The sequence below is a fragment of the Lepus europaeus genome, chromosome 16 (assembly GCF_033115175.1).
Source record: "Lepus europaeus isolate LE1 chromosome 16, mLepTim1.pri, whole genome shotgun sequence".
Lineage (NCBI taxonomy): Eukaryota > Metazoa > Chordata > Mammalia > Lagomorpha > Leporidae > Lepus > Lepus europaeus.
The window spans coordinates 4,557,422-4,581,720 of NC_084842.1; the positions used below are offsets into that span (position 1 = coordinate 4,557,422).

Below are 24,299 nucleotides of genomic sequence, written 5' to 3' on the forward strand. Positions count from 1 at the left end.
CTGTTGAAAGCTTTACTTAATATATACTAAATTGATCTTCTGTATATAAAGACATTTGAAAATGAATCTTGATGTGAATGGAAAGGGAGAGGGAGCGGGAAAGGAGAGGGTTGCTGGTGGGAGAGAAGTTATGGGGGAAAAAAGCCATTGTAATCCATAAGCTGTACTTTGGAAATTTATATTCATTAAATAAAAGTTAAAAAAATAAAATAAAATAAATAACACCACCAGGTATGTATACATACAGGATTCAAGTAAGAATGTCAAACAGATGTTTACATTCCTATGTTCATTGAAGAATTATTCAAAATTTTCAAGACATGGAAACAACCAACAAATGATTTTTTAAAACTATTTACTGTATTTATTTGACAGGCAGAGAAACCGAGAGGGAAAGATAGACAGAATAAGACAATCTGACAACATATAAAAGGTAGAACAATGCAGTTCAGTGGTATTTATTCCAAAAAGCAATTAAAAACCAATCAAAGTAATATGCTACTTTCTAAGTAATTTGTTAATATCAAATAAAATAGGCCATAAATCAAACAACACTAGTAGATACTAGAATTTTTTCAGCAGATGAAGAAAAATCATTTGATAGCATTTATACAAGAATTACAAAAAAAAAAAACTTCTATTAATGAAACAAAAAAATAGAAACCTCCTGGACTGATACACGGCTTTTATAGAAACTCTACCACAAACTACACACTTCATCTTTTTTTTAAGATTTATTTTATTTATTTGAAAGACAGAGTTACAGAGAGAGGTAGAGACAGAGAGAGAGGTCTTCCATCTGCTGGTTCACTCCCCAGATGGTTGCCAAGGCTGGAGCTGCGCCAATCTGAAGCCAGGAGCCAGGAGCTTCTTCCAGGTCTCCCATGTGGGTGCAGGGGCCCAAGGACTTGGGCCATCTTCTACTGCATTCCCAGGTTATAGCAGAGAGTGGGATCGGAAGAGGAGAAGCCAGAACTATATGGAATGCCAGTGCTTGAGGCTAGGGCTTTAACCCGCTGAGCCACAGTGCTGCCCCACACTTAATCTTAAAATTAAAAAAATTTCCTTTCTAATTGTGAATTATATAGAAACATCAGCTATCAAAACTTGTATTCATCAGAGTTTAAGTACTCTTGGCCAATACAATAGAGCAATTAGTGGCATAAGTATGGAATTAGAAGAAATAAAACTATCACAATTTTCAGGTATGTTTGTGTTTCTGAAATTAGAAAATCGCAACAGATACATTATTAGGTTTTGTTTTGTTTTGTTTTTTGCCAGGCAGTTAGACAGTGAGAGAGAGAGACAGAGAGTTATAGACAGTGAGAGAGAGACAGAGAGAAAGGTCTTCCTTCCATTGGTTCACTCCCCTAATGGCCGCTATGGACAGTACTGCTCTGATCTAAAGCCAGGAACCAGGTGCTTCCTCTCAGTGTCCCATGCCGGTGCACGGACCCAAGCACTTGGGCTATCCTCCACTGCCTTCCCCGGGCCACAGCAGAGAGCTGGACTGGAAGAGGAGCAACTGGGACTAGTACCTGGCGCCCCAACCAGGACTAGAACCCTGGGTGCCGGCGCTACAGGTGGAGGATTAGCTTAGCAAGCCACAGCACTGGCCCCATTATTAGGATTTTTAAGAATGAATTTTTACAACACAAAGAGTAAACTCTAGTATAAACTGTAAATTTTTAGTTAATATTAGTGTGTCAACATTGGTCTAATAATTTTAACAAAATTACCACATGAAACCGACATTAAAAATGGCAGTAACTGGGGTGAGCGCTGTGGTGCAGAGGGTTAAAGCCCTAGCCTGAAGCACAGGCATCCAATATGGGCGCCAGTTCTAGCCCCAGCTGCTTTACTTCTGATCCAGCTTTCTGCTCTGGCCTGGGAAAGCAGTAGAAGATGGCCCAAGTGCTTGATCCCCTGCTCCCAGATGGGAAACCCAGAAGAAGCTGCTGGCTCCTGACTTTGATTTTGCCCAGCCCTGGCCACTGTGGCCATTTGGGGAGTAAACCAGCAGATGGAAGAGTCCTCTCTCTTTCTCTCTCTCCCTCTTTCTCCGTTGCTCTGCCTTTCAAATAAATAAAATAAATCCTTAGGGAAAAAATGGCAGGGTTTAGAAGCTCAGGAAAAAGTGATATATAGAAACACTGTACTTTTTACTTTTTTCTGTAAAACTAAAAGTATTCTAAAAAATAAAATTACTAATTTACAAAATAAATTCAGTACTTCAAATTTAATTGTATTTATGTATCTTTAAAATATGATTATAACATATTCTATTGAAATTAGCATTAAATATTAAAGACCTAGAAATAAATATCAAAATAACACGCAAAACCTCTGCATAAAACTGCAAAGATTTTCTGAGTGAGCTGAATAAGGCTTTGGATAACAGAAGGAGTATCACTATCAATAATTAGAATGTTCAATATAATAAACACACATACTTATAGATTGCAAGACTCAACAATGTAAATATGTCCGTTCTCCCCAAATAGGTTTATATTAATGTCTGTAAAAAGAGGCTGCTTATGAAAGCCAGTGCTGTGGCATAGTAGACTAAGCCTCCACCTGCAGTTCATGTCCATCTGCTCCTCTTCTGATCCAGCTCTCTGCTTATGGCCTAGAAAAGCAGTAGAAGATAAACCAAGTGCTTGGGCCCTTGCACCAGCATGGGAGACCCAGAAGAAGATTCTGGCTCCTGGATTTGTATTGATCCAGCTCCTGGCCATTGCGGCCAACTGGGGAGTGAACCATATGGAAGACTCTTCTGTCTCTCCTTCTCTGTCTGTAACTCTACCTCTCAAATAAATAAATAAAATCTTTTAAAAAAAAAAAAGGTGTTTATGAGGACTGACAAATTTGTGACAAAACAGCTAGTTAAATTCCAGGCAAAATTGGCTATCTATATGGCAGAAAATAAAATTTTACCTCTTTTTTATACTATATAAAAATTAATGAGGGGCCGGCGCCATGACACAGTAGGTTAATCCTCCACTTGAAATGCCAGCATACCATGTGGGCACCAGTTCTAGTCCCGGCTGCTCCACTGGGAAAGCAGTGGAAGATGGCCCAAGTCCTTGAACCCCTGCACCTGCATGGGAGACCTGGAGGAGGTTACTGCCTCCTGGATTCGAATCGGTTCAGCTCCAGCCATTGCGTCCATTTGGGGAGTGAACCAAAGGAAAGAAGACCTTTCTCTCTGTCTCTCCTTCTCACTGTCTACCTCTCAAATAAATAAATAAAATCTTTTAAAAAATTAAGAGAGATGGGCATGTGGGTGTAGCAGGTTAAGCCACCACCCCAAACACCACATCCCATATTGGAGTTTTGGTTCAAACCCAAGTTACACAGCTTCTGGTACAGTTTCAGGCTACTGTGCCTTGGAAAAAAGCAGATAATAGCCCAAGTTTTTGCATCCCTGCCACCCAAGTGGGAAACCTGGATGAAGTTCTTGGTTCCTGGCTTTGGCCTGGCCCAGCCCCAGCTGCTTCAGGCATTTGGGGAGCCAATTAGTGGCTGGAAGACAGCTCGCTCTCTCTTGCTCTATTTCCCTCCCTCCCTTCCTCCCGTCCTTCTTCTTTTCCAAGTAAATAAAAATTAACACAGATATGAAAAGGCAGTTACAAATGATCTGTGAAGCATAAGAAAAGATGCTCAATTCATCAGAAAAAAAGCAAGTGAAGATGACAGTGACATTGCTTTATATCCATCAGACTAGAAAAAATGAAAAAAGTAAAACATTTAATTAGTGGAAGAGATGTGAAAGATAACTTCATACATGCAAAAGGAAATAAGGACATGCCAACAGAGAAACATATATATATATATATATATATATATATATATATACACACAGATATATACACACACATATATATACACACACATATATATGCATACATATATATTTCTATATAAATATCTACATTTACCTATAGATATATACAGAGATCTATTGAAAGAAATTTGATTATTGCAAAAATGTAATATGAATAAAATTATAAATATATAGCTATAATATTATAAAACATTTTAAAATAATGCAGAAAATTCATTAGAACAAAATACTTATAACTCACATTAGCAAGTTTTTTATCAAAACGCATAATAAAAATACAAATGATGTCAAGTAAATCCCGTTTCTGTGTAGAAGTTTAGAGTAGGGGCTCTGGAGTTAACAAACTGTGAGTTCAAACCACAGATACATCTCTAGGTCTGAAAGTTCTGAGAAAGTTTAACCTCTGGAAATCTCAATCTCCGTGTACAAAGTTGATAAGCATAGAAATAAATATGAGTACCTTTCCATATGCCTGACATCTAGAAAGTCATCAGGCAGCCAAAATAAAGCACATCATGAATAATCAAAACACAGTCTTAAATGAATAACAGTTTTCTGTTTCAAACTATGTAATTATTTCATTACCACAGATCTGTTTTTCCCTTTGAGGAGTACTGAAACATTATGCTTACATGAATAGATATGCAACATCATGAGGCCTTAAGGTAAGATAAAAATGTCTCCACTTTAAAAATATGTGCAATAATTCATCTGCCTCACCAATGGTAGAAATTTTATTTTCATCTGACCACAATTCTAATGATGACAGCACAACAGTGACTTTAAATTGGGTAAACATCTAAGAACAGAAAAACAAATATATGCAGTTAATTTTTTATTTTTAATAATCAAGAAATTAATTTGATATTTTTGTAAAATCATTATATATGCATAATTTTATTATTCAGAAACACTACATCAAGTTAGTACAATTTATAATTTTAAACTAAAATATGTCTGATGTGAAAAGGGAAATACTTACTGAATTTACAAGGCCAAAAACTTCGATGATTTTATTTGTTACTGTTGTGCTATCAGAGCCCAGGTATTCATACTGAAAAACAGAATCAATTTCATATTTGAATACAATTTGTTATATGACATTTTTGAGATTTTCTTCATTTCTTTATTTTTTCATTTATTAAACTTTTATTTAATGAATATAAATTTCCAAAGTACAGCTTATGGGTTACAATGGCTTCCCCCCTCCCATAACTTCCCTCCCACCCGCAACCCTCCCCTTTCCCGCTCCCTCTCCCCTTCCATTCACATCAAGATTCATTTTCAATTCTCTTTATATACAGAAGATCAGTTTAGTATATATTAGGTAAAGATTTCAACAGTTTGCCCCATATAGCAACACAAAGTGAAAAAACTACCTTTGGAGTACTAGTTACAGCATTAAATAACAGTGTACAGCACATTAAAGACAGAGATCCTACATAATATTTTTTTAAAATTAATTAATTTTCTATGCCATTTCCAATTAACACCAGGTTGTTTTTTTTCATTTCCAATTCTCTTTATATACAGAAGATCAATTCAGTATATAATTAGTAAAGACCTCATCAGTTTGTACCCACGCAGAAACACAAAGTGTAAAAATACTGTTTCAGTACTAGTTATAGCATCACTTCACATTGGACAACACATTAAGGACAGATCCCACATGGGATGTAAGTACACAGTGACTCCTGTTGCTGACTTAACAATTTGACACTCCTGTTCATGGCGTCAGTAATCTCCCTAGGCTCTAGTCATGAGTTGTCAGGGCTATGGAAGCCTTTAGAGTTCGCTGACTTTGATCTTATTCTGATAGGGTCATAGTCAAAGTGGAAGTTCTCTCCTCCCTTCGGAGAAATGTACCTCCTTCTTTGATGGCCCCGTTCTTTCCACTGGGATCTCACTCGCAGAGATCTTTCATTTAGGTCTTTTTTTTTTTCCATGGTATCTTGGCTTTCCATGCCTACAATACTCTCATGGGCTCTTCAGCCAGATCCGAACGCCTTAAGGGCTGATTCATCTATGTCTGTGTCCCTCTACTAACTATGGATATTAAACAAGCTAAACTTGCAGTTTCCTGAAAAGAACCTTCGCTCACACTTGCAAAGCAAAGTTTTGCAGTCATCCCTGGTCCCAACCTACACCCATTACTCATTTCCTGTATTCATCATGTAATCCACAATACTGACCTTTGCTCTTAGTTTCTGTATTTCCTATGCTTTGGCATCTTTGGGCCTTGCTCTTCACACTTCTCAGAGATAGAAAATTCCAAGAGATAGTAAATGGCTTACCTTCAAGTGTCCCTTTCATATACAAGCCAATTAATCCAAAGCTTTGATCCAATCACCTCCTCTCTAAGGTTTTACACTCAGGGCCACTATTACACTGATCACCCCAGAGCCAGGTACTATGAACAGCCCCTTCATCCCAGGGCTCAAATGAATTATTCAAACTAGCCAATCCTCCCACACCTGCCTACCCAACCCTGCAAAGGAAATCACAATAAAGTCTCCTGTCCACATTCCCCTCTGGCTTTCTCTCTGCCTCCTAACAGCAGTCCTTTCCCATGTGGCCACCTGTATGATGTACACTGCTCCCTCCTCTTGAGAATATGAGTCCCAAATAGCAATAGCAACGTTCTTCTCAATAGAAACATTTACTGCTCTCACAGCCCCATAATACCTGAATAACAAGACAACCCTGAATTTTAAAATAGCCACTTGTGGGCTCTTACAGTTGCTCAAGCTACAATTGTGTGTTTCTATTCATATCTCCATTGCTAAACTACATTTTTATAGCACCATGTGCTTTCCTCAACTGTGGCACTGAACTGACAAGGATAAAATTGCAGATTCATTTTTATTAAGTCACTTAAGAACATATTTATATTCTTACCCTTAAAATGGCAATATCTAGTAACAGAGATTTCATAGCAGGGACAAGGTTTGCCTTATTACTATGTAAATAAACATAAGAATAGAGAAAAAGTATGCTTAACCAGTATTATATGACTTCCAAACTGAGAAATTTATACGAGAATCATTTAAAACAACTCAAACGGTTATAACAAAGTTCTGAAACAAAATAATTTTCATAATCCAAAATAGCCCCTTTAGATGTAATCATATCTCAATTATCTCTTAAATATCTCATTATCTCCACTGTCTCTTAAATGGCCCCTTTGTCATTTTTTTCCTGTAATGAACCAAGTATTTAAGAAACCATCTTTAAATTCCTATTATCTCTGACTTTAACTCTGGATTCCTGAGAAGCTTTACAACCTTTGGAATGTAATTGATAAGGAGCCCTTTTGATATTATCTGTGATGTTCCCCAGTTATGACAATCAAATGCTTATAATCAGGATAAACCCTGGAAAATATATTTTATCCCCATTATCTGAAATCTTTTAACTATTAGGAGAAATAAAGCACAACCTCTTTGATTATAAGCTAAGTTATCGGCCGGCGCCGTGGCTCAATAGGCTAATCCTCCGCCTGCAGCACTGGCACACCAGGTTCTAGTCCCAGTCAGGGTGCCGGATTCTGTCCCGGTTGCCCCTCTTCCAGGCCAGCTCTCTACTGTGGCCAGGGAGTGCAGTGGAGGATGGCGCAAGTGCTTGGGCCCTGCACCCACATGGGAGACCAGGATAAGCACCTGGCTCCTGCCTTTGGATCAGCACGGTGCGCCGGCCGCGGCAGCCATTGGAGGGTGAACCAACGGCAAAAGGAAGACCTTTCTCTCTGTCTCTCTCTCTCTCACTGTCCACTGTGCCTGTCCAAAAAAAAAAGAAAAGCTAAGTTATCATCTCAAAGACAATGAATATTGCAGAGGCCCTAAATTGTTTATGGGAATCAAAGATCTAGAGGTTTCCAGGTCAGGTAAACAATGAACTATCACAGGTATACCACAAAAAAAAAAACTGCTAAAAATCTAGACACATTATTGTAAGTTGTCCTCATATATAGTTGTACTATCATCATTTTTGTTCTAATAAATATTTTACACAGCAAAACATTTCTTAGAACACGGACAGCTTGCTCTTCATGACTTCCCCATAATAGGACTAAAAAGCTTAAAAATTTACATTTTGACCACATAGTGCCATCAAAAGCAGTTTGAATCATATCTGAAGAAGTCCTAAAAATGTGAAAGGCCAGAAAAAAACCACTTCATTCTGCAGGACTGTTGACAGCGTTAGTGTAACTCTATCTGGTTTTTCAGCTAGCAGTTTAAACGAACAGTTTTACAATGTTTTTCCTATGACAACCCATTCAAAAGGTCATAATCTTTTAGTTGCTTTTAATGTATGGATAACTATATATTTTTACCAAATATTTAAAAGCAAAGAAAAAACAAAGCACATACCAAAGCTTTGTCGACCACAATGTGCATTTCTAGATAAAGAGGAAATACATCTGGAACAGGCAGTATTGGCTAGAAAAAAGCAGCATATAAAATTTGAAATATTTCATCATTTATGAATTCTGAACACTTTATCAAAGCTATTACCATAGCATTTACATGACTATTTTTATAACTGATTAATATCAATGTATATTCCTTAAATTTTATAGCAATGGACTAGCAGTAGTAAGAATGCTGGTTATAAAGTCATAACAGATCATCAGTATATCTGCAGCTCCCAATTTGTGAACACAGAACAAAACATCTAGCATCTATTTCATTGCACACAAAAATTGACTAAACTACTTTATAAATTATTTAGGTGATAAGAATGAAAAAACGGTTACTTTTTTTTCACTCCTTCCTGTATCCATGTCCTTTGCAGTCTATCTCATTGACAGTAGAGTCTGTTTCTCCTTGCTCTCAGTGTGGACTGGGCTTTGTAAATTGAGTCAATAAATACAGAGGCAGTGCTCTTGTGCCAATTTGTAAGTTGCATCACTTTCTATACTGCTACTCTTCCTCTCAGAACCCCTGCTTGTACACATTTGGCTAGTTGACAATATAAGAAATAAATGACCCATTCACTTCCATTTCCTCAAGGGTTAAAAAAACAAACACACAAATGTAGTATCACCACCTTAGGAGAAAAGTTGATGAATTTCTCTAATACTGTGGTGGTTGAACTCCCACCATCCTAACCTCCCACCTCCCATGTCAGTTCAGTGGCATCCATAAAGAACGGTGGCCCAGTACCTATTGTGGCTTGTTAGTGCCAAAGGTGGTGATACCAGATTTGTTCTCAAACAATTATAGATGTGTGTTTTGAGCATCCATTGACTCTTTAAAGGATTTGCTCAACAGCTTCCCATTGTTTCCTACACCTTGGAACTTTCACAGTGCTGGAGTAGACTTCTAAGTGGTCTTTGTGAAAAGCATTTAAAGGCAATACACGGAGCCAGTGCTGTGGCGTAGCGGGAAAAGCCGCCGCCAGCAGTGCCAGCATCCCATATGGGTGCTGGTTCGAGTCCCGTTTGCTCCACTTCAGATCCAGCTATCTGCTATGGCCTGGAAAAGCAGTGGAAGATGGCCCAAGTCCGTGGGCCCCTGCACCCACATGGGAGACCTGGAGGAAGCTCCTGGCTCCTGGCTCCTGGCTTTGGATTGGCACAGCTCCGGCCATTGCGGCCAACTGGAGAATGAACCATTGGATGAAAAACCTCTCTGTCTCTCTCTCTCTCTCTCTCTCTCTCTCTCTCTCTCTGCCTCTCCTTCTCTCTGTGTGTAACTCTGACTTTCAAATAAATAAATAAATCTTAAAAAAATAATAAAGGCAGGGTCGGCACCGCGGCTCACTAGGCTAATCCTCCACCTTGCGCCACCAGAACACCAGGTTCTAGTCCTGGTCAGGGCCCCGATCCTGTCCCGGTTGCCCCTCTTCCAGGCCAGCTCTCTGCTGTGGCCAGGGAGTGCAGTGGAGGATGGCCCAAGTGCTTGGGCCCTGCACCCCATGGGAGACCAGGGTAAGCACCTGGCTCCTGCCATCGGATCAGCGTGGTGCGCCGGCTGCAGTGCGCCTACAGCGGCGGCCATTGGAGGGTGAACCAACGGCAAAAAGGAAGACCTTTCTCTCTGTCTCTCTCTCACTGCCCACTCTGCCTGTCAAAAAAAATAATAAAGGCAAATATATTAACTGCAGTTACATGAAGCAAAAGGGATGATCAGCAGGCACTCCAAAAAGCCAAAGAAGGACGAGGCTGAGAAGGAGATGGGTATGAAATAACAGCTTTGATCATTTCTTAATATATTCTGGGTAATCCAGAATGTCACACACATGTTCAGAAATGATTGGTGGATGTATGAAATATTCTCTTCTGGTTAAACTTTAGGTGCTATGCAAGCAGGAGTGAAGGACAAGACAGAGTGGTAAAATGTATAGAACAGTGGGGTAAGTATTGCAGGTGTACCCAAACTCAGTCAATCTATAAAAACTAGAAGAGATTTTTATGTTTGGCTCCATCATTTAGGATAATCTATGTCACATCACCAGATAACCAACCACAAAACAAATAGTCTTTACAAAATAATCATTCATAAAAGTCTATTAAACTGATAACACAACTACAACCTGCAACAAGCAGCAACAACCTTGGAAGGGGTCTAGGAAGAGTACAAATCGACTACCAGCATTACCACTATCAAAATATTCAAAATGTCTAGTTATCTAAGATTTAGTTATTTGCTAGGAGCTTCATCCAGGTCTCCCACATGCGAAGCAGGGGGCAAAGCACGTGGGCCATCTTCCAATCTTTATCCCAGGTCATTAGAAGGCAGCTGGTTCAGAAGTAGAGAACCTGGGTCATTAATTGGTGCCCATATGGGATGCTGGTATGACAGGTGGCAGCTTTACCCACTATACCACAACACTGGCCCCAAAATTTCCAGTTTTCAACAAAAAACTTATCTAATATATCAAAATAAACAAGTATGGATCATTCTACCAGAAAAAATAAAACTGTTCTTTAGATCTTACATAGGACTTAGTAGACAAATATTGTAAAATAACTATTTAAATATGCTCAAAAAACTCAGAAAACATGAACAAAGAACCAAATATGAAATCAGAATTATGATGCCCCATCAAATAGAGAATATCAATAAAACCGTAAAATTATACAAAGGAAACTATGCTGCTGAAAAGTATAGTAATAAAATTGAAAAATTGCTGGTGACATTTATTTAACACATTTGAGAGAACAGATGAAAAAAGCAAATTTCAAAATAAATCAATTTTTTAAATTTTGAAATAATTATAATCTTTATGAGGTACAGTGTGATAATTCAACACGTGTATACAATGTGCAGTGGCCAAATCAGAGTAATCAGCATTTCTACCTCCTTAAGTATTTATTATTTCTTTGTGTTTGAAACCCTTAAAACCCTCTCTTCTAATTCTTCATAAAATACATAAGATGTTATACTCACCCTCCTGTGTTGCAGAACACTGAAATTTAATGGTTGTTTGAGGAGCACAATTTTTTTTTAAACCAGAGCCTAAGAGCACACTGGGACACCATCAAGCATACCAACATGTACATAATAGTAGTTTATATAGGATGAGGAAAAGAAAGGGGTGAAGCAGGCATTTGGCATAGAAGACACCGCTGGCAATACCTGCATCTCATCTCAGAGTGCCTGGGTTCAAGTCCTACCTCAAGTCCAGCTTCCTGCTAATGTACACCCTGGAAGGTGATGGCTATAGTACAGGGCCCCTACCACACCCCTCCACCTCTCCTCCTCTCTATCTCTCAAGGATAAGGGGGGACTGCTATAGTTTTGAAACAGTGAAAATTATGTAATTGTTGGATTACAGTTGTATATAAATCTACAAATTAAGATTAAAAATTGATCTACAAATGTTCTAGGTCCTTAGATTGTTTTTTCAGCTTGTTTCATCAATTACACTGATGAGTGACTTTAAGGTGAAATTTCCCACTATGGTTTTGGACTACTTTATTTCTTGTTGTAGTTCTCTCATTTTATATTATACTTTAAGGTTACTTATTATCTTAGTAAAATGAACTTTATTATTAAAAGATCTTTTTTGTCTCTGTGCTTTGAATGTTACCAAAAAATTACATTTTTCAGTGTGTTAAATATATATTTTCAAACTTTTAGAAAAATGTGAGTGAAACATAAAAAATAATAAACCCCATCACTCCAGCCTCAATAATCATGTCCTGTCCCATACACATCCACCCATGTGATTCTCAATCAACATACTGAAGTGGTGGTATGTTTTACAAGTCAACTTGGCAAGACTGCAGTACTCAGTTATTCATTGAGTTGTAGCTCTGAAGGTATTTTGTGGGTGTGATTAAAGCCCATACGCAGCTGGTTTTAAAACAAGGGAAAGTATCCTGGCTAATCCGGCTGAGTTTGCTCATATCAGGTAAAAGGCCTTGTTCTAGTACTAGTGGTTGAACTCTGTAATTAACACACAATTATTCTTAGGTGTTTAAATTTTAACTGAAAAGCGATCCCTGTTAAATTTAAGAATGGAAAAAGAGAGGGAGGAGATGTACAATTTGGGACATGCACAATCAGACTTGCCGCAAATGATGGAGTTAGAAATGTACCAGGGGATTCCAATACAATCCCATCAAGGTGGCATGTACCAATGCCATCTCACTAGTCCAAGTAATCAATTTCAGTTCACAACCGATGGCTCTGAGAGGTCAAAGAATCATAGGGATCACACAAACAAGACAAGTGTCTACTAATACTAACATAGAATCAAAAAGGGAGAGAAAGATCCAACATGGGAAGTGGGATACACAGCAGACTCATAGAATGGCAGATGTCCTAAACAACACTCTGGCCTCAGAATCAGCCCTTAAGGCGTTCGGATCTGGCTGAAGAGCCCATGAGAGTATTGTAGGCATGGAAAGCCAAGATACCATGGAAAAAAAAAAGACCTAAATGAAAGATCTCTGTTAGTGAGATCCCAGTGGGAAGAACGGGGCCATCAAAGAAGGAGGTACCTTTCTCTGAAGGGAGGAGAGAACTTCCACTTTGACTCTGACCGTATCTGAATAAGATCAAAGTCAGCAAACTCTAAGGCTTCCATAGCCCTGGCAACTCATGACTAGAGCCTAGGGAGATTACTGACGCCATGAACAGGAGTGTCAAATTGTTAAGTCAGCAACAGGAGTCACTGTGTACTTACATCCCATGTGGGATCTGTCCTTAATGTGTTGTCCAATGTGAAGTGATGCTATAACTAGTACTGAAACAGTATTTTTACACTTTGTGTTTCTGCGTGGGTACAAACTGATGAGGTCTTTACTAATTATATACTGAATCAATCTTCTGTATATAAAAAGAATTGAACATGAAAAAAACAACCTGGTGTTAATTGGAAATGGCATAGAAAATTAATTTTAAAAAAATATTATGTAGGATCTCTGTCTTTAATGTGCTGTACACTCTTATTTAATGCTATAACTAGTACTCCAACTGTATTTTTTTTCACTTTGTGTTGCTATATGGGGGCAAACTGTTGAAATCGTTACCTAATATATACTAAACTGATCTTCTGTATATAAAGAGAATTGAAAATGAATCATGATGTGATTGGAAGGGGAGAGGGAGCAGGAAAGGGGAGGGTTGTGGGTGGGAGGGAAGTTTTGCAAGGGGGAAACCATTGTAACCCATAAGCTGTACTTTGGAAATTTATATTCATTAAATAAAAGCTTAATAAAAAAAAAAGAAAGAAAAAAAAAGAGTGAGAAGAAAGTCTGCCTGCAGACTACAGTTTGAATCCATTCTGGAAGGTTCTGTAATGTCATTCCTAATGGTTCTTTGATGATTTCAGAGTTGGCTTAGCCAACCCCACAGCTGCAGAACTCAATTCCTCTCAATAAATCTCTTAATATTTGTCTCCTACTGGTTTACTGCTCTGGTTGAGCCCTGACTTCTTATTTCATCTGTAAATTATTCAGCATATAGCTGAACAATAAAGATTCTTGGGAAGAAAATATCCTCAACATTCTCATCTAAACAAAAATTAATGGTCATGCTTTAATATCCTCAAATATCCAGATTTCCAATCATCTTCACACTTCCTAATACTAAAAATGTTTTTGAACTAATGATTTCTTTCATTAGTAAAAAACAAAAACAAAAAATGTCAAGCTAAGATTTTCCCCGTGGCTATAGAAGAGTTCCTGCAAGCCCTTCATCTGATAGTTCACTCCCCAGATGGCCACAATATCCAGGACCTCACCAAGCTGTAGCTAGGAGCCAGGAACTTCTTCATGTCTCCCACATGGGTAGCAGCAGACCAACCACTTGGGCCATCTTCCACAGCTTTTCCCAGGCCATTAGCAGGGAGCTGGATTGGAAGTGGTACAGCAGGGACAAGCTATGGGATGCCAGCATTGCAGGCAGTGGCTTTATCCACTACACCACAATACCAGCACCTATGTCTCCTTTTTGATCCAATTAATATTTGTTTTAAATACTGGATACTCTAGAAATGGATGAATATATTATAGTCACATATTCCTGCTGAATTAATGCTTTCATCATTACATAATGTTCTTGTCTCTTTTAACAGTTTATCTTAACATCAATTTTGAGATGTTAGGATAGCTACCCCAGCTAGCTCATTTTCTATTTCTGTTTGTATGGAACATCTGTTGACAATCTTTCTCTTTTAGTCTGTATTGTGAGGTATGTTTCTTATAGGCAGCATATGGATGAGTCCTGTTTTTTAATCCATTCAATCTGTATCTTTTAACTGGAGAATTTAGATCATTTACATTCAACTTTATTATTGACAAGTAATGACTTGGTCCTCCCATTTTTCCAAAAACATTTCTAATTTTTGTTTTGCATTTCCTTTGTACATTTACTGGAAGGTTTTCTGCCTTCACATTCTTTTGTGATGCTAATTATCTTTCTCTGTTTCTGTTGTGTAGCACATCCTTAAGTACCATTTGTATGGCTGGCCAGGTGGTAACAAATTCCTTAAATTTCTGTTTTGGAAGGTCTTTATTTCACCACCATTTATAAATGAAAGCTTCACTGAGTACGGTATTCTGGGTGGACATTATTTTCTTTTAGGACTTGGTCTAGGTCTCTATTTTCTCCTAGCCTGTAGGGTTTCTGATGAGAAATCAGCTATCAATCATATTGGAGATCCTTTGAATATAATCTCGCATTTCTCTCACGTACATTTTAAGATTTTTATGTTTTGTTTTTGAAAGTTTGACTATAACATGTCATGGTGAAATCTTTGCTCATTATGTCTATTAGGAGTCCTTTGTGATTCCTATACTTGGCTGTGGTGGAATAAGAAGGCCATGCCAAGATGGCAGCTGACAATGGAGCCTGCCTGGCAACAGGCTGTGACTGGTTAGGGTATAAACTGCCCCTTGACTGGACTGGCTGCCTCTGCTATATAAGCTGCTGCACCAACTGAAATAAACAAGTCTGCTCACCTCTGGCCTGCTTTCACCCAACTCCTGGGGTCTGTGTGGTGACTCTGCACCTCTTGCCCCCATCACGCTCCTCCTCTCAGAACGAATCCACAGCAACATTTAGCGCCCAACATGACTGAGAGACAGCATGTCGGACTTGGTGAGGTCCTCCCTTGATATCGGCAAGTAGGGCCCTCAGTGTTTTGTGTGCTGTTTGGTTCTGTGAGGGTGACCACAGAACCCCTTCCTACACCCCTTTCCTTATCCTTGTCCTCATCTAGGTGACCCTAGGTTAGGCACACACCTCCCAGAAGTGTAATGCCACTTCTCAGCTCCTCCTTTTACTTTCAGTTCCCCAGCAAATTCACATAAGGGACTGATCATCCCAGAATTCGGAACCAAGTCATCTTCCCTCACTAGAGAGAGGTGATGCTCTGGAAATACCGTTTGGGCATACGGCCTTGACCTAACAAATCAAGGAAGTTCCCTACTAAGCACAGGACATACTTACAATCTGATACACCACTGTCTGTTTGTCTAACATAGGGAACCCCTACATAATGCCATCAGCCACTGAGGTGCTAGGAATTTGTTTTGTTACAGCAACAATGCTGTGGGTATCTTTCCTTTGGCTAGAGTGGCGTGGTGTGCCACTCTTAACCCCTCAAACATGGGAAAGATACCCCCCTCACAGAAACCCACACAGATTACCAAACATAATGAATCTCTGAGTGATAAGAGCCTGTCACTCCAGGCCGCTGCCTCACAGGCAACTGTTGATGACTTAGGGAGAGAGAGCTCTGACAGTGAAAATGACATGACAGCAGACAATGCAGCAATGCCTAGTCAGCCACCCCCCAAATATCCATGGGATGAACTTGAGGCGATAACCCATGGGAGGTCATCCCATCCACACCCAGTGAGGATCCCTGTGTTTATGACAGTCCCTGGGCACCCCAGGCTTTCAGGGAAGCTGCTAGACCCCATCCCACCTGCATGTATGCTGTTAATGTCAAAGCAGACACAGAATTCAGGCCCTGGATTCCAACGCCTGTAGAAAAGCTTCTGCTAACCAAGGGCCAAGGATATGCTTGTGTCTCTCCAGAGAATGCAGGACAGCCCATTTGGGTAGCAGCCAGAAACATCAAGCCTGCAACTGACAGTCAACCAGAACCAGCTGAACAAGCCTGAAAGTCCACCCTGTTAGCGGACACACCTGCTACTGATTGTCAAGCACCTGCCCTATCATCCTGTCCTGGGGAACTTCCCATAGCCACATCTGCTACTGCTTTATACCCCACTTAGCTCCAGTCAGCCACTCAAACAGCCCACAGCCTGTGTGCGGTCATGCCATTCCTGATTACCACTGTTCCTCATTCCTACCCCCATCTGAGCAAGCACTCCTGTGGTCTCCCATTTGAGCGCTGGTTAGTCAATGACGGGTAAGATCTCCTGGGGGACAACCTAAGACAGGCACAGCCGTGTACAGAGACCACATGGAAATAGATTCGGCAATGGTATTGCCAAGAATCCTGCCTTCTGTTGCTCAAAAATAAATGAAAAGGGGGAAATGTGATGGAATGAGAAGGCCATGCCAAGATGGCCACTGGCAACAGAGCCTGCCTGGAAACAGGCTGTGATTTGATGGCTTCAGAAACTGCCTGGCAACAGGCTGTGATTGGTTAGTGCATAAACTGCCCCTTGACTGGACTGGCTGCCTCTGCTATATAAGCTGCTGCACCAACTGAAATAAATGAGTCTGTTCGCCTCTGGCCTGGGACCTGTGTGGTGACTCTGCACCTCTTGCCTCCATCACGCTCCTCCTCTCAGAATGAATCCACAGCAACTCTTGGAGGCACCTAACTTTCTCCAAAATAGGGAAGTTTTCTCTTATTATTTCACTGAATAGGTCTTCTAATCCGTTCTCTTTCTACACCTTCAGGAACTCCTAAGACACATGTTTGGTCACTTGATATTATTCCATAAATCTGAATACTACTTTCAGTTTTTCTAATTTTTTCATCTTTTTCATCTATTTTCAAAGATTTGCCATCTAGCCAAGTCTATTCTTTCTTTTCCCTCCTCAAGTCTGCTGTTAACGAAATTTCTCTATACTTTCTAATTGACAAATTCCTCATTTCTAAAATTTGTTTGACTTTTCTTTAATCTATACCCTGGCAGAATTTCTCATCCACATCATGTACTGACTTCTGTAACTCATGTATTTACTTCTCTGTGTTTTTGAGTAATTTGATTACTTATTTCTGTTTATTTCAGCCACCTATGGAAACAACTTACTTTCTCCTCTATGGGCTTTGTTCTCTGAAATGTGTCTTTATGGCTTACCAGAGTGCCCATTCCTTCAGCTATATATCCAGATGTGTGTGCTGGGTGGGGCCTGGAGCTCTGGCCAGTCCCCAGGGTAGGACCAGAGTTCAGAGTGGCACCCAAGTTTGGCATGGTAGGTTTCCTCTGTCGTCAGCAGAAGGTTACAGCATTATCACTCAAGATGGCCTGTTCCCCTCCCTAACCCCTTTCTGCCAAGGTGAACCAACTACCCAGGCTGAACCCACAGTGCCTGGGCACCTCACCCACTCAGGTGCATGACCTGCACAATGATTTATGTACTCCTCAGTGTGAGTACAGAGCCCTCCACAATGACCCTTTCCAGCACTGGGGAAACTGAGTCTCTGGAGCTATAGGCAGTGATTTCCCAAAGACCCAGCCATACCCCATGCCCTACTGCACAGTCAGGATTCCCAGTCACAGGGCACCATGCTGCCACAGTAAAAGAGAGGAGGAAATGCACCCTCTGCCTCCAAAGCTCCCCAACCAGAGCCATTCCATTCCATTCCCAGAGCCAGTAACCTGCCCAACAGAGGTCAGGGCTCTACTTTTGTCAGCTGAGTATGACACCCTGGTGAGAGGAGGAGAGAAATGTACCCTCATTTCACGGTCCTAAGTGGGTGTGCCACCCTCTGCCAGATCTCCAGGCCAGACTCAAAGTCAGGAGGGACCAGAGATTTAGCCCTCTGACAAAATCCACCAGTGGCACACAGGCCACAGCAGCCTCCACTCACCTTATTAACACAGCACTTCCTGCTGGTTGCAGGGCTTCTTGGTGAGGGCAGGAGAAGAAAGCAATGTTCTCTCCCTTCACAGGGTTAGGTGGGCACCCTGCCCACCAACAGCACTTCAGGCTGGAACAAAAGTCAGTGGAGAATACAAGGTTCTCCCTCAAACACATGTGGGCTGCTGCAAGTTCCTCTCAACTTGGTCTGAGAAGATGGTATATCTACCAGCTGTGGGAGTCACCAGTGCTGTCCCAACTAGCTGCTGCATGGTTCCACACTCCCCACTGGTCCATGGAGTCTTCTTTATGTAGACCCTCCAATGCAAATTTCCTATCCCCTGGGAACAGTTTCCCTTGTTCTTCTGGAATCTTCCTGTGTTCAAAATCAGCATATATGTTTCCTATTTAGCCATCTTCTGTCCTCCAGAGTTATTCAATATTAACATGACTACATGAGATATTTGGGTTAAGTGTTGGCATTTTTTACCATCCTTCATCTTAAATTGTTTTACATGACTCTTTTTTAAAAAAGTGAACAGCTGTATTAACTTTCGTTTAGAATGATAATCTGTCTTTAAAGTATTTAAACCACTTACATATAATCTAACATTTGAGATGAAATCTTCCTCATTATTTTGGGTTTATGTGGCCTCCTAATTTGAGCTTTCTTCTTTCTTTTCATTATTTTATTTTTTTCCATTTTTCTCTACTAATTTGGAGATTAAGAATCTCTGTTGCTTTATTCATTTCCTCAGAGATTAAAAATAGTCATGAACTTAACAGAAACCAAACTTCTTGGAAACCTCAGGCACCACATGTTAATATCATTACTCTTCTCCTAAATAATGCAAGAAACAGATCATTTTCTCTACTTATAATTTACATGAATTATTAATGAATGATTTAATTCCATATAATTTAACCATAAAAAGCATTATTTTCCACAGTCAGTGTTTATTTACAATGACAGATAGCCACAACTCATTTGATATTTATTCCTTCCAACATTTCTATCCATCAAAAAAATCACTCTCCTTCTGCCTGAAGAATATCCTTCAGAAATTCAGTGCAAGTTTGTTAGTGACAGTCTCTCATTTTCTGTTTACTGAAAATATCTTTATATTGCCTCTACTCCCAAATAATAATTTATATATTAAAATCCAAGTTGGCAGTTGTTTCCTGTAACATTCTGAAGACATTATGCTGCCCTTTTGCTTTCTTGCTTTTGTTGAAATTTTGTTGAAAAGTCAGATCTTGACTTTTGAAGACAAGCTAAATCCTTTGCCAATTTTTATTATTTTTTAATTTTGTCATCATTTCTTGCAGTTTCATTATGAAACATCTAGAGTAATTTTTTAATTAATCTTGTCTAGGATTCATCTCATTTCTTCACTGTGTGGGTATCTTTCATGAACTTTCAGAAATACTTAAATTCTTACTGAATATTGCCTCTGATTCATGTTCTTTCTTTTAATTTTGGGGCTCCATTTGCTTCTCATTTTATCTTTTTTCCCTCTTATCCTCTTGTCCATATTTTCCTTTTCTCTCCATGCCACAGTTTGGAAGCTATATATCTGTTCTAAATTTTTTCCAGCTCACTAATTCTCCCTGTAGCTATCTCAGTTGCTGTTAAGCCAATTTTCTGAGCTCTTTTTCATTTATTGAATTGAGAATTTTATATAGTTCTAAAATCGAATCACTTGTTATTGTTTTCAGTTAAAATTTGGCCTTTTGGACTGGCATTGTGGTGCAGAAGGTTAAGTTGCCACCTACAGCAGCAGTATGTCATATTGGCACCAGTTCCAGCTCCCTGCTTATGTACCTGGGAAAGCAGTGGAAGATGGTCCAAGTACTGGGGGCCCTGCCATTCACGCAGGAGACCCGGATGAAGCTCCTGGTTCCTGGCTTCAGCCTGGCCCAGCCCCAGCCATTGCAATCAATTGGGAGTGAAACAATGGATGGCCAATCTCTCTTTGGACCTCCTCCTTTCAAATAAATAAAAATATATCTTTTTAAAAATTTTGTTTTCAACGGGCCATCAAAGAAGGAGGTAGCTTTCTCTGAAGGGAGGAGAGAACTTCTACTTTGACTATGACCTTGTCTAAATAAGATCGGAGTTGGCGAACTCAAAAGGCTTCCATAGGCTCATGACAAGAGCCTAGGGTGATTACTGACGCCATAAACAAGAGTGTCAATTGTTAAATCAACAGGAGTCACTGTGCACTTACTCCTCATGTAGGATCTCTGTGTTGTACAATGTGAATTAATGCTATAACTAGTACTTAAACAGTACTTTACACTTTTTGATTCTTCATGGGTGTAAACTGTTGAAATCTTTACTTAATATATATTAAATTGATCTTCTGTATATAAAGATAAATGAAAATGAATCTTGATGTGAATGGAATGGGAGAGGGAGTGGGAGATGGGATGGTTGCAGACAGGAGGGAAGTTATTGGGGAGGGGGGGAACCACTGTAATCCAAAAGCTGTACCTTGGAAATTTATATTTATTAAATAAAAGTTTAAAAAAATTTTGTTTTCATTTTGTTGAAACTATAAAAGTAGTTTTCTCATAGTATATATCTTCTTCAGTCTGATTTTAATGTTTCTTTTTTCTACTATTTCTTGCTGTGATGACTTATTTTCTTGTGTTTTCGAAATATAATTTAAGGAAAATGTTGACACAAAAATGTTTCTTCTAGTCATATGTTCAGTTGTTTTTAATAGGTTGCTAAGATATTATTAGTACAGGACCAATTTTCCAAATTCAAAGACTTGGATAACCCTGTGATACAACCGTGGTTTATTTTTTTATGATCACTGTGTATTTCTATTTGATATTTGATATTTGAGAAAATAGCTATTACTCAAAACCATACTTACTTACCAAAGCCAGAGGTAAACAGGGAACAAGTACAAGCCTTTTGATTTATAGTATTTTGCTCAGTAACAGTAACTAGATATTCTATAAATGAACTTTTGGTAGTTAAACATTGAATGAAAACCTCCATATTGGAACAAAACAAAGCATGGAATTATGCAAACTAGCCAAACCACTTTAGTTTAAACTAGTGAGAGGAGAATACAGAATTACAGGAGAGTCCCAGTTAAAGTTCATATCCTAAGAAAAAATTGGCTTCCACAGGTCTTTTATTTATTCCCACCCTTTTAATCTGCATAGAAGATCAGGTTTTTTGCTCACAAATAGGAAGGTAATCATGATTGTTCTCAAAAAATTAGGTTTCCATTATCTTTATGATCTGTAGATCTCAAGGCTATCTAGTCTGAATAGATAATCTGAGGGTGTGGCAGACTACAGCATTGAAGAGACACCAGGTCTAGGTAACAGATATACAAATTCTACAAAATCATTAGATCTGCAGCAACTGCTTTGGTTTGTACAAAATAAAGCCAGTGCAATTTTACTTTGAGAAACATTACTAGAACATATATTTTCATTTGGAGATACACATTTTTAATTTTTGGCAAGGCTGATTTAATGCCTTGTAAAGGTGGATTTAATTTCAAATTTATTCCCACAGAGTGAGAAACAGTTTATCAAACTACTCCTCTGTGGCTTTTAATTTTCATTCTCTCATAAGGCCACCAAAGATGAAGTTCAAATAAACAACTATTTACCAGGATTAAATAACATTAGGTTGAAGGCAGCTATAGAAGCATGTGCTTACCTCTCTGTTATCACACTTTCCCCAGGTATTCTCCCAGAAATTTCTCACATATTAAAATATACTTGAGGATTTTAAGATTTTTAACATAGTTTTGTGTGTCTTTAGCATGAAAGTTGGTTCAATTGCCTATTTCCCAATTATAGATATACATACTAAAAGTATTGATATTTAAAAGTCATATATATATATATTTTTACTTTACTAAGCATAATAGTGAAATAAGCCAATCCCCAAAAGATAAATATTGTATATTCTCTCTGATATGTGGTAATTTATACAGAATACAAAAAATATAAAAATGAAATGGATATCCTATGGTTTATTATAGTTTTTAGCCCATGTCTATACTTCTGTGGAACAGTGGTCTTTTTATTTTTCACTTGTGGGATATTATGGTTAGTGGGGCATTTACCTTGTCATTATAAAGTAAACTGAAATTTTTTATAAAAGCAAAAAAAGAAGAAAGGAATGAAGAAGGGGGATTGAGGGAGGGAGGCAAGTATGGTTATCTTCTTAAAAGTAAACCTGAGGCCAGCACCGCGGCTCACTAGGCTAATCCTCCGCCTTGCAGCGCCGGCACACTGGGTTCTAGTCCAGATTGGGGCACCGATCCTGTCCCGGTTGCCCCTCTTCCAGGCCAGCTCTCTGCTGTGGCCAGGGAGTGCAGTGGAGGATGGCCCAAGTGCTTGGGCCCTGCACCCCATGGGAGACCAGGAGAAGCACCTGGCTCCTGCCATCGGATCAGCGCAGTGCACCAGCCGCAGCGCGCCTACTGTGGCGGCCATTGGAGGGTGAACCAACGGCAAAAGGAAGACCTTTTTCTCTGTCTCTGTCTCACTGTCCACTCTGCCTGTCAAAAAGAAAGAAAAAAAAAGAAAATAAAAGAAAATAAAGTGAACCTGAAATATGTTCTCTTTTATATTAAAAAATTTTAAATAAAAGTAAATGATAGTAAAAATAAGAAATTAAAAATTTTAATTAAGAAAATATATATTTTTTAAATAAATAAGTAAAATATGTAGAACCTGAGGTATTGTGCATATGGCACTTTGGCAATAATGCTTTTCAATCATCTTGGTGATCTCACAAACTCTTAGTAAAATTTGATACAGTTCTTACTTCCCATTTTGGATGGAGCCTGAATATCTAGTATTTGGTTAAGAATTAAAATTCAGGCCGGCACCGTGGCTCAACAGGCTAGTCCTCCGCCTTGTGGCGCTGGCACACTGGGTTCTAATCCTGGTCAGGGCACCGGATTCTGTCCCGGTTGCCCCTCTTCAAGGCCAGCTCTCTGCTATGGCCAGGGAGTGCAGTGGAGGATGGCCCAAGTCCTTGGGCCCTGCACCCACATGGGAGACCAGGAAAAGCACCTGGCTCCTGCCATCGGATCAGCGCGGTGCGCCGGCCGCAGCGCGCCTACCGCGGCGGCCATTGGAGGGTGAACCAACGGCAAAAAGGAAGACCTTTCTCTCTGTCTCTCTCTCTCACTGTCCACTCTGCCTGTCAAAAAAAATTAAAATTTAAATTTAAAAAAAAGAATTAAAATTCAACAGATCAGTTTTTTTTTTCTCATGAAAGAAAGTTTCCTGAGCCCCATCAGCAGGTCATATGTCTCTACAACAAAGGAGGAAGGAAAAGACTAGAAATTGTAACATGTTTATTTTTCTCTATAATGCTTCACTAAAACAAACTAATTTAATGTCTGGTTTTAAGGAATTCTTAATTTAATAAATTTCAAGTGAATTAATGAGAATTCAGTTTCTGAAATCATCTATTTTTGAGATATTTCTGACATTTTCACTTTTAAATGACAACAGAATAAAGCTTCTGGATGACAATATTTTTATCCATAACACAATAGATCCTTCATAACTATCTTTTTAATTAAAGAATCTAAACAACATATAAAAATTGTGCCTACTTTTGGGGTACATGTGATGTTTCCATACCTGTACACATTGCATATTGTCCATTAAGGTCATTTCGAACACACTTAAATTTCTTTATGGTTAAGCCATCCAAAACTTTATCTTCTAGTTTCTTTTCATATAGAAATGTACAGCACATTAACTAGTTATCCTATTGTGCAAGACTACCAAGCTTCTTACTCCTATATAGCTGTAACTTAGCACTCATTAATCATCCTTCCCCTTAACCTATCTTTTGATGAATGTTATAAAGCAAAATTACCCAGCAAAGCTAATTTTCAAATTCCTTTAGAACTAATCAGGGTTTTTTTAATACACTATTTACACTCGAAGTCCAGAACTTAGGTCAAAAGTTGTTTGACTGT

The 24,299-nt window shown here is 39.1% G+C and overlaps 1 protein-coding gene across 1 annotated transcript in view; it reads right to left on the reverse strand.

The window, feature by feature from the left end:
* The window catches only part of ADAM32 (ADAM metallopeptidase domain 32), a 199,425-nt gene that overhangs the window by 154,428 nt on the left and 20,698 nt on the right, over positions 1–24,299 (reverse strand). Inside the window, exons 6-8 of the mRNA XM_062213816.1 lie at positions 8,218–8,286; positions 4,830–4,901; positions 4,480–4,646 (exon numbers count right to left, since the gene is read on the reverse strand). Coding sequence (XP_062069800.1) covers positions 4,480–4,646; positions 4,830–4,901; positions 8,218–8,286 — 308 coding nt within the window. The remainder of the gene's footprint in view (positions 1–4,479; positions 4,647–4,829; positions 4,902–8,217; positions 8,287–24,299) is intronic.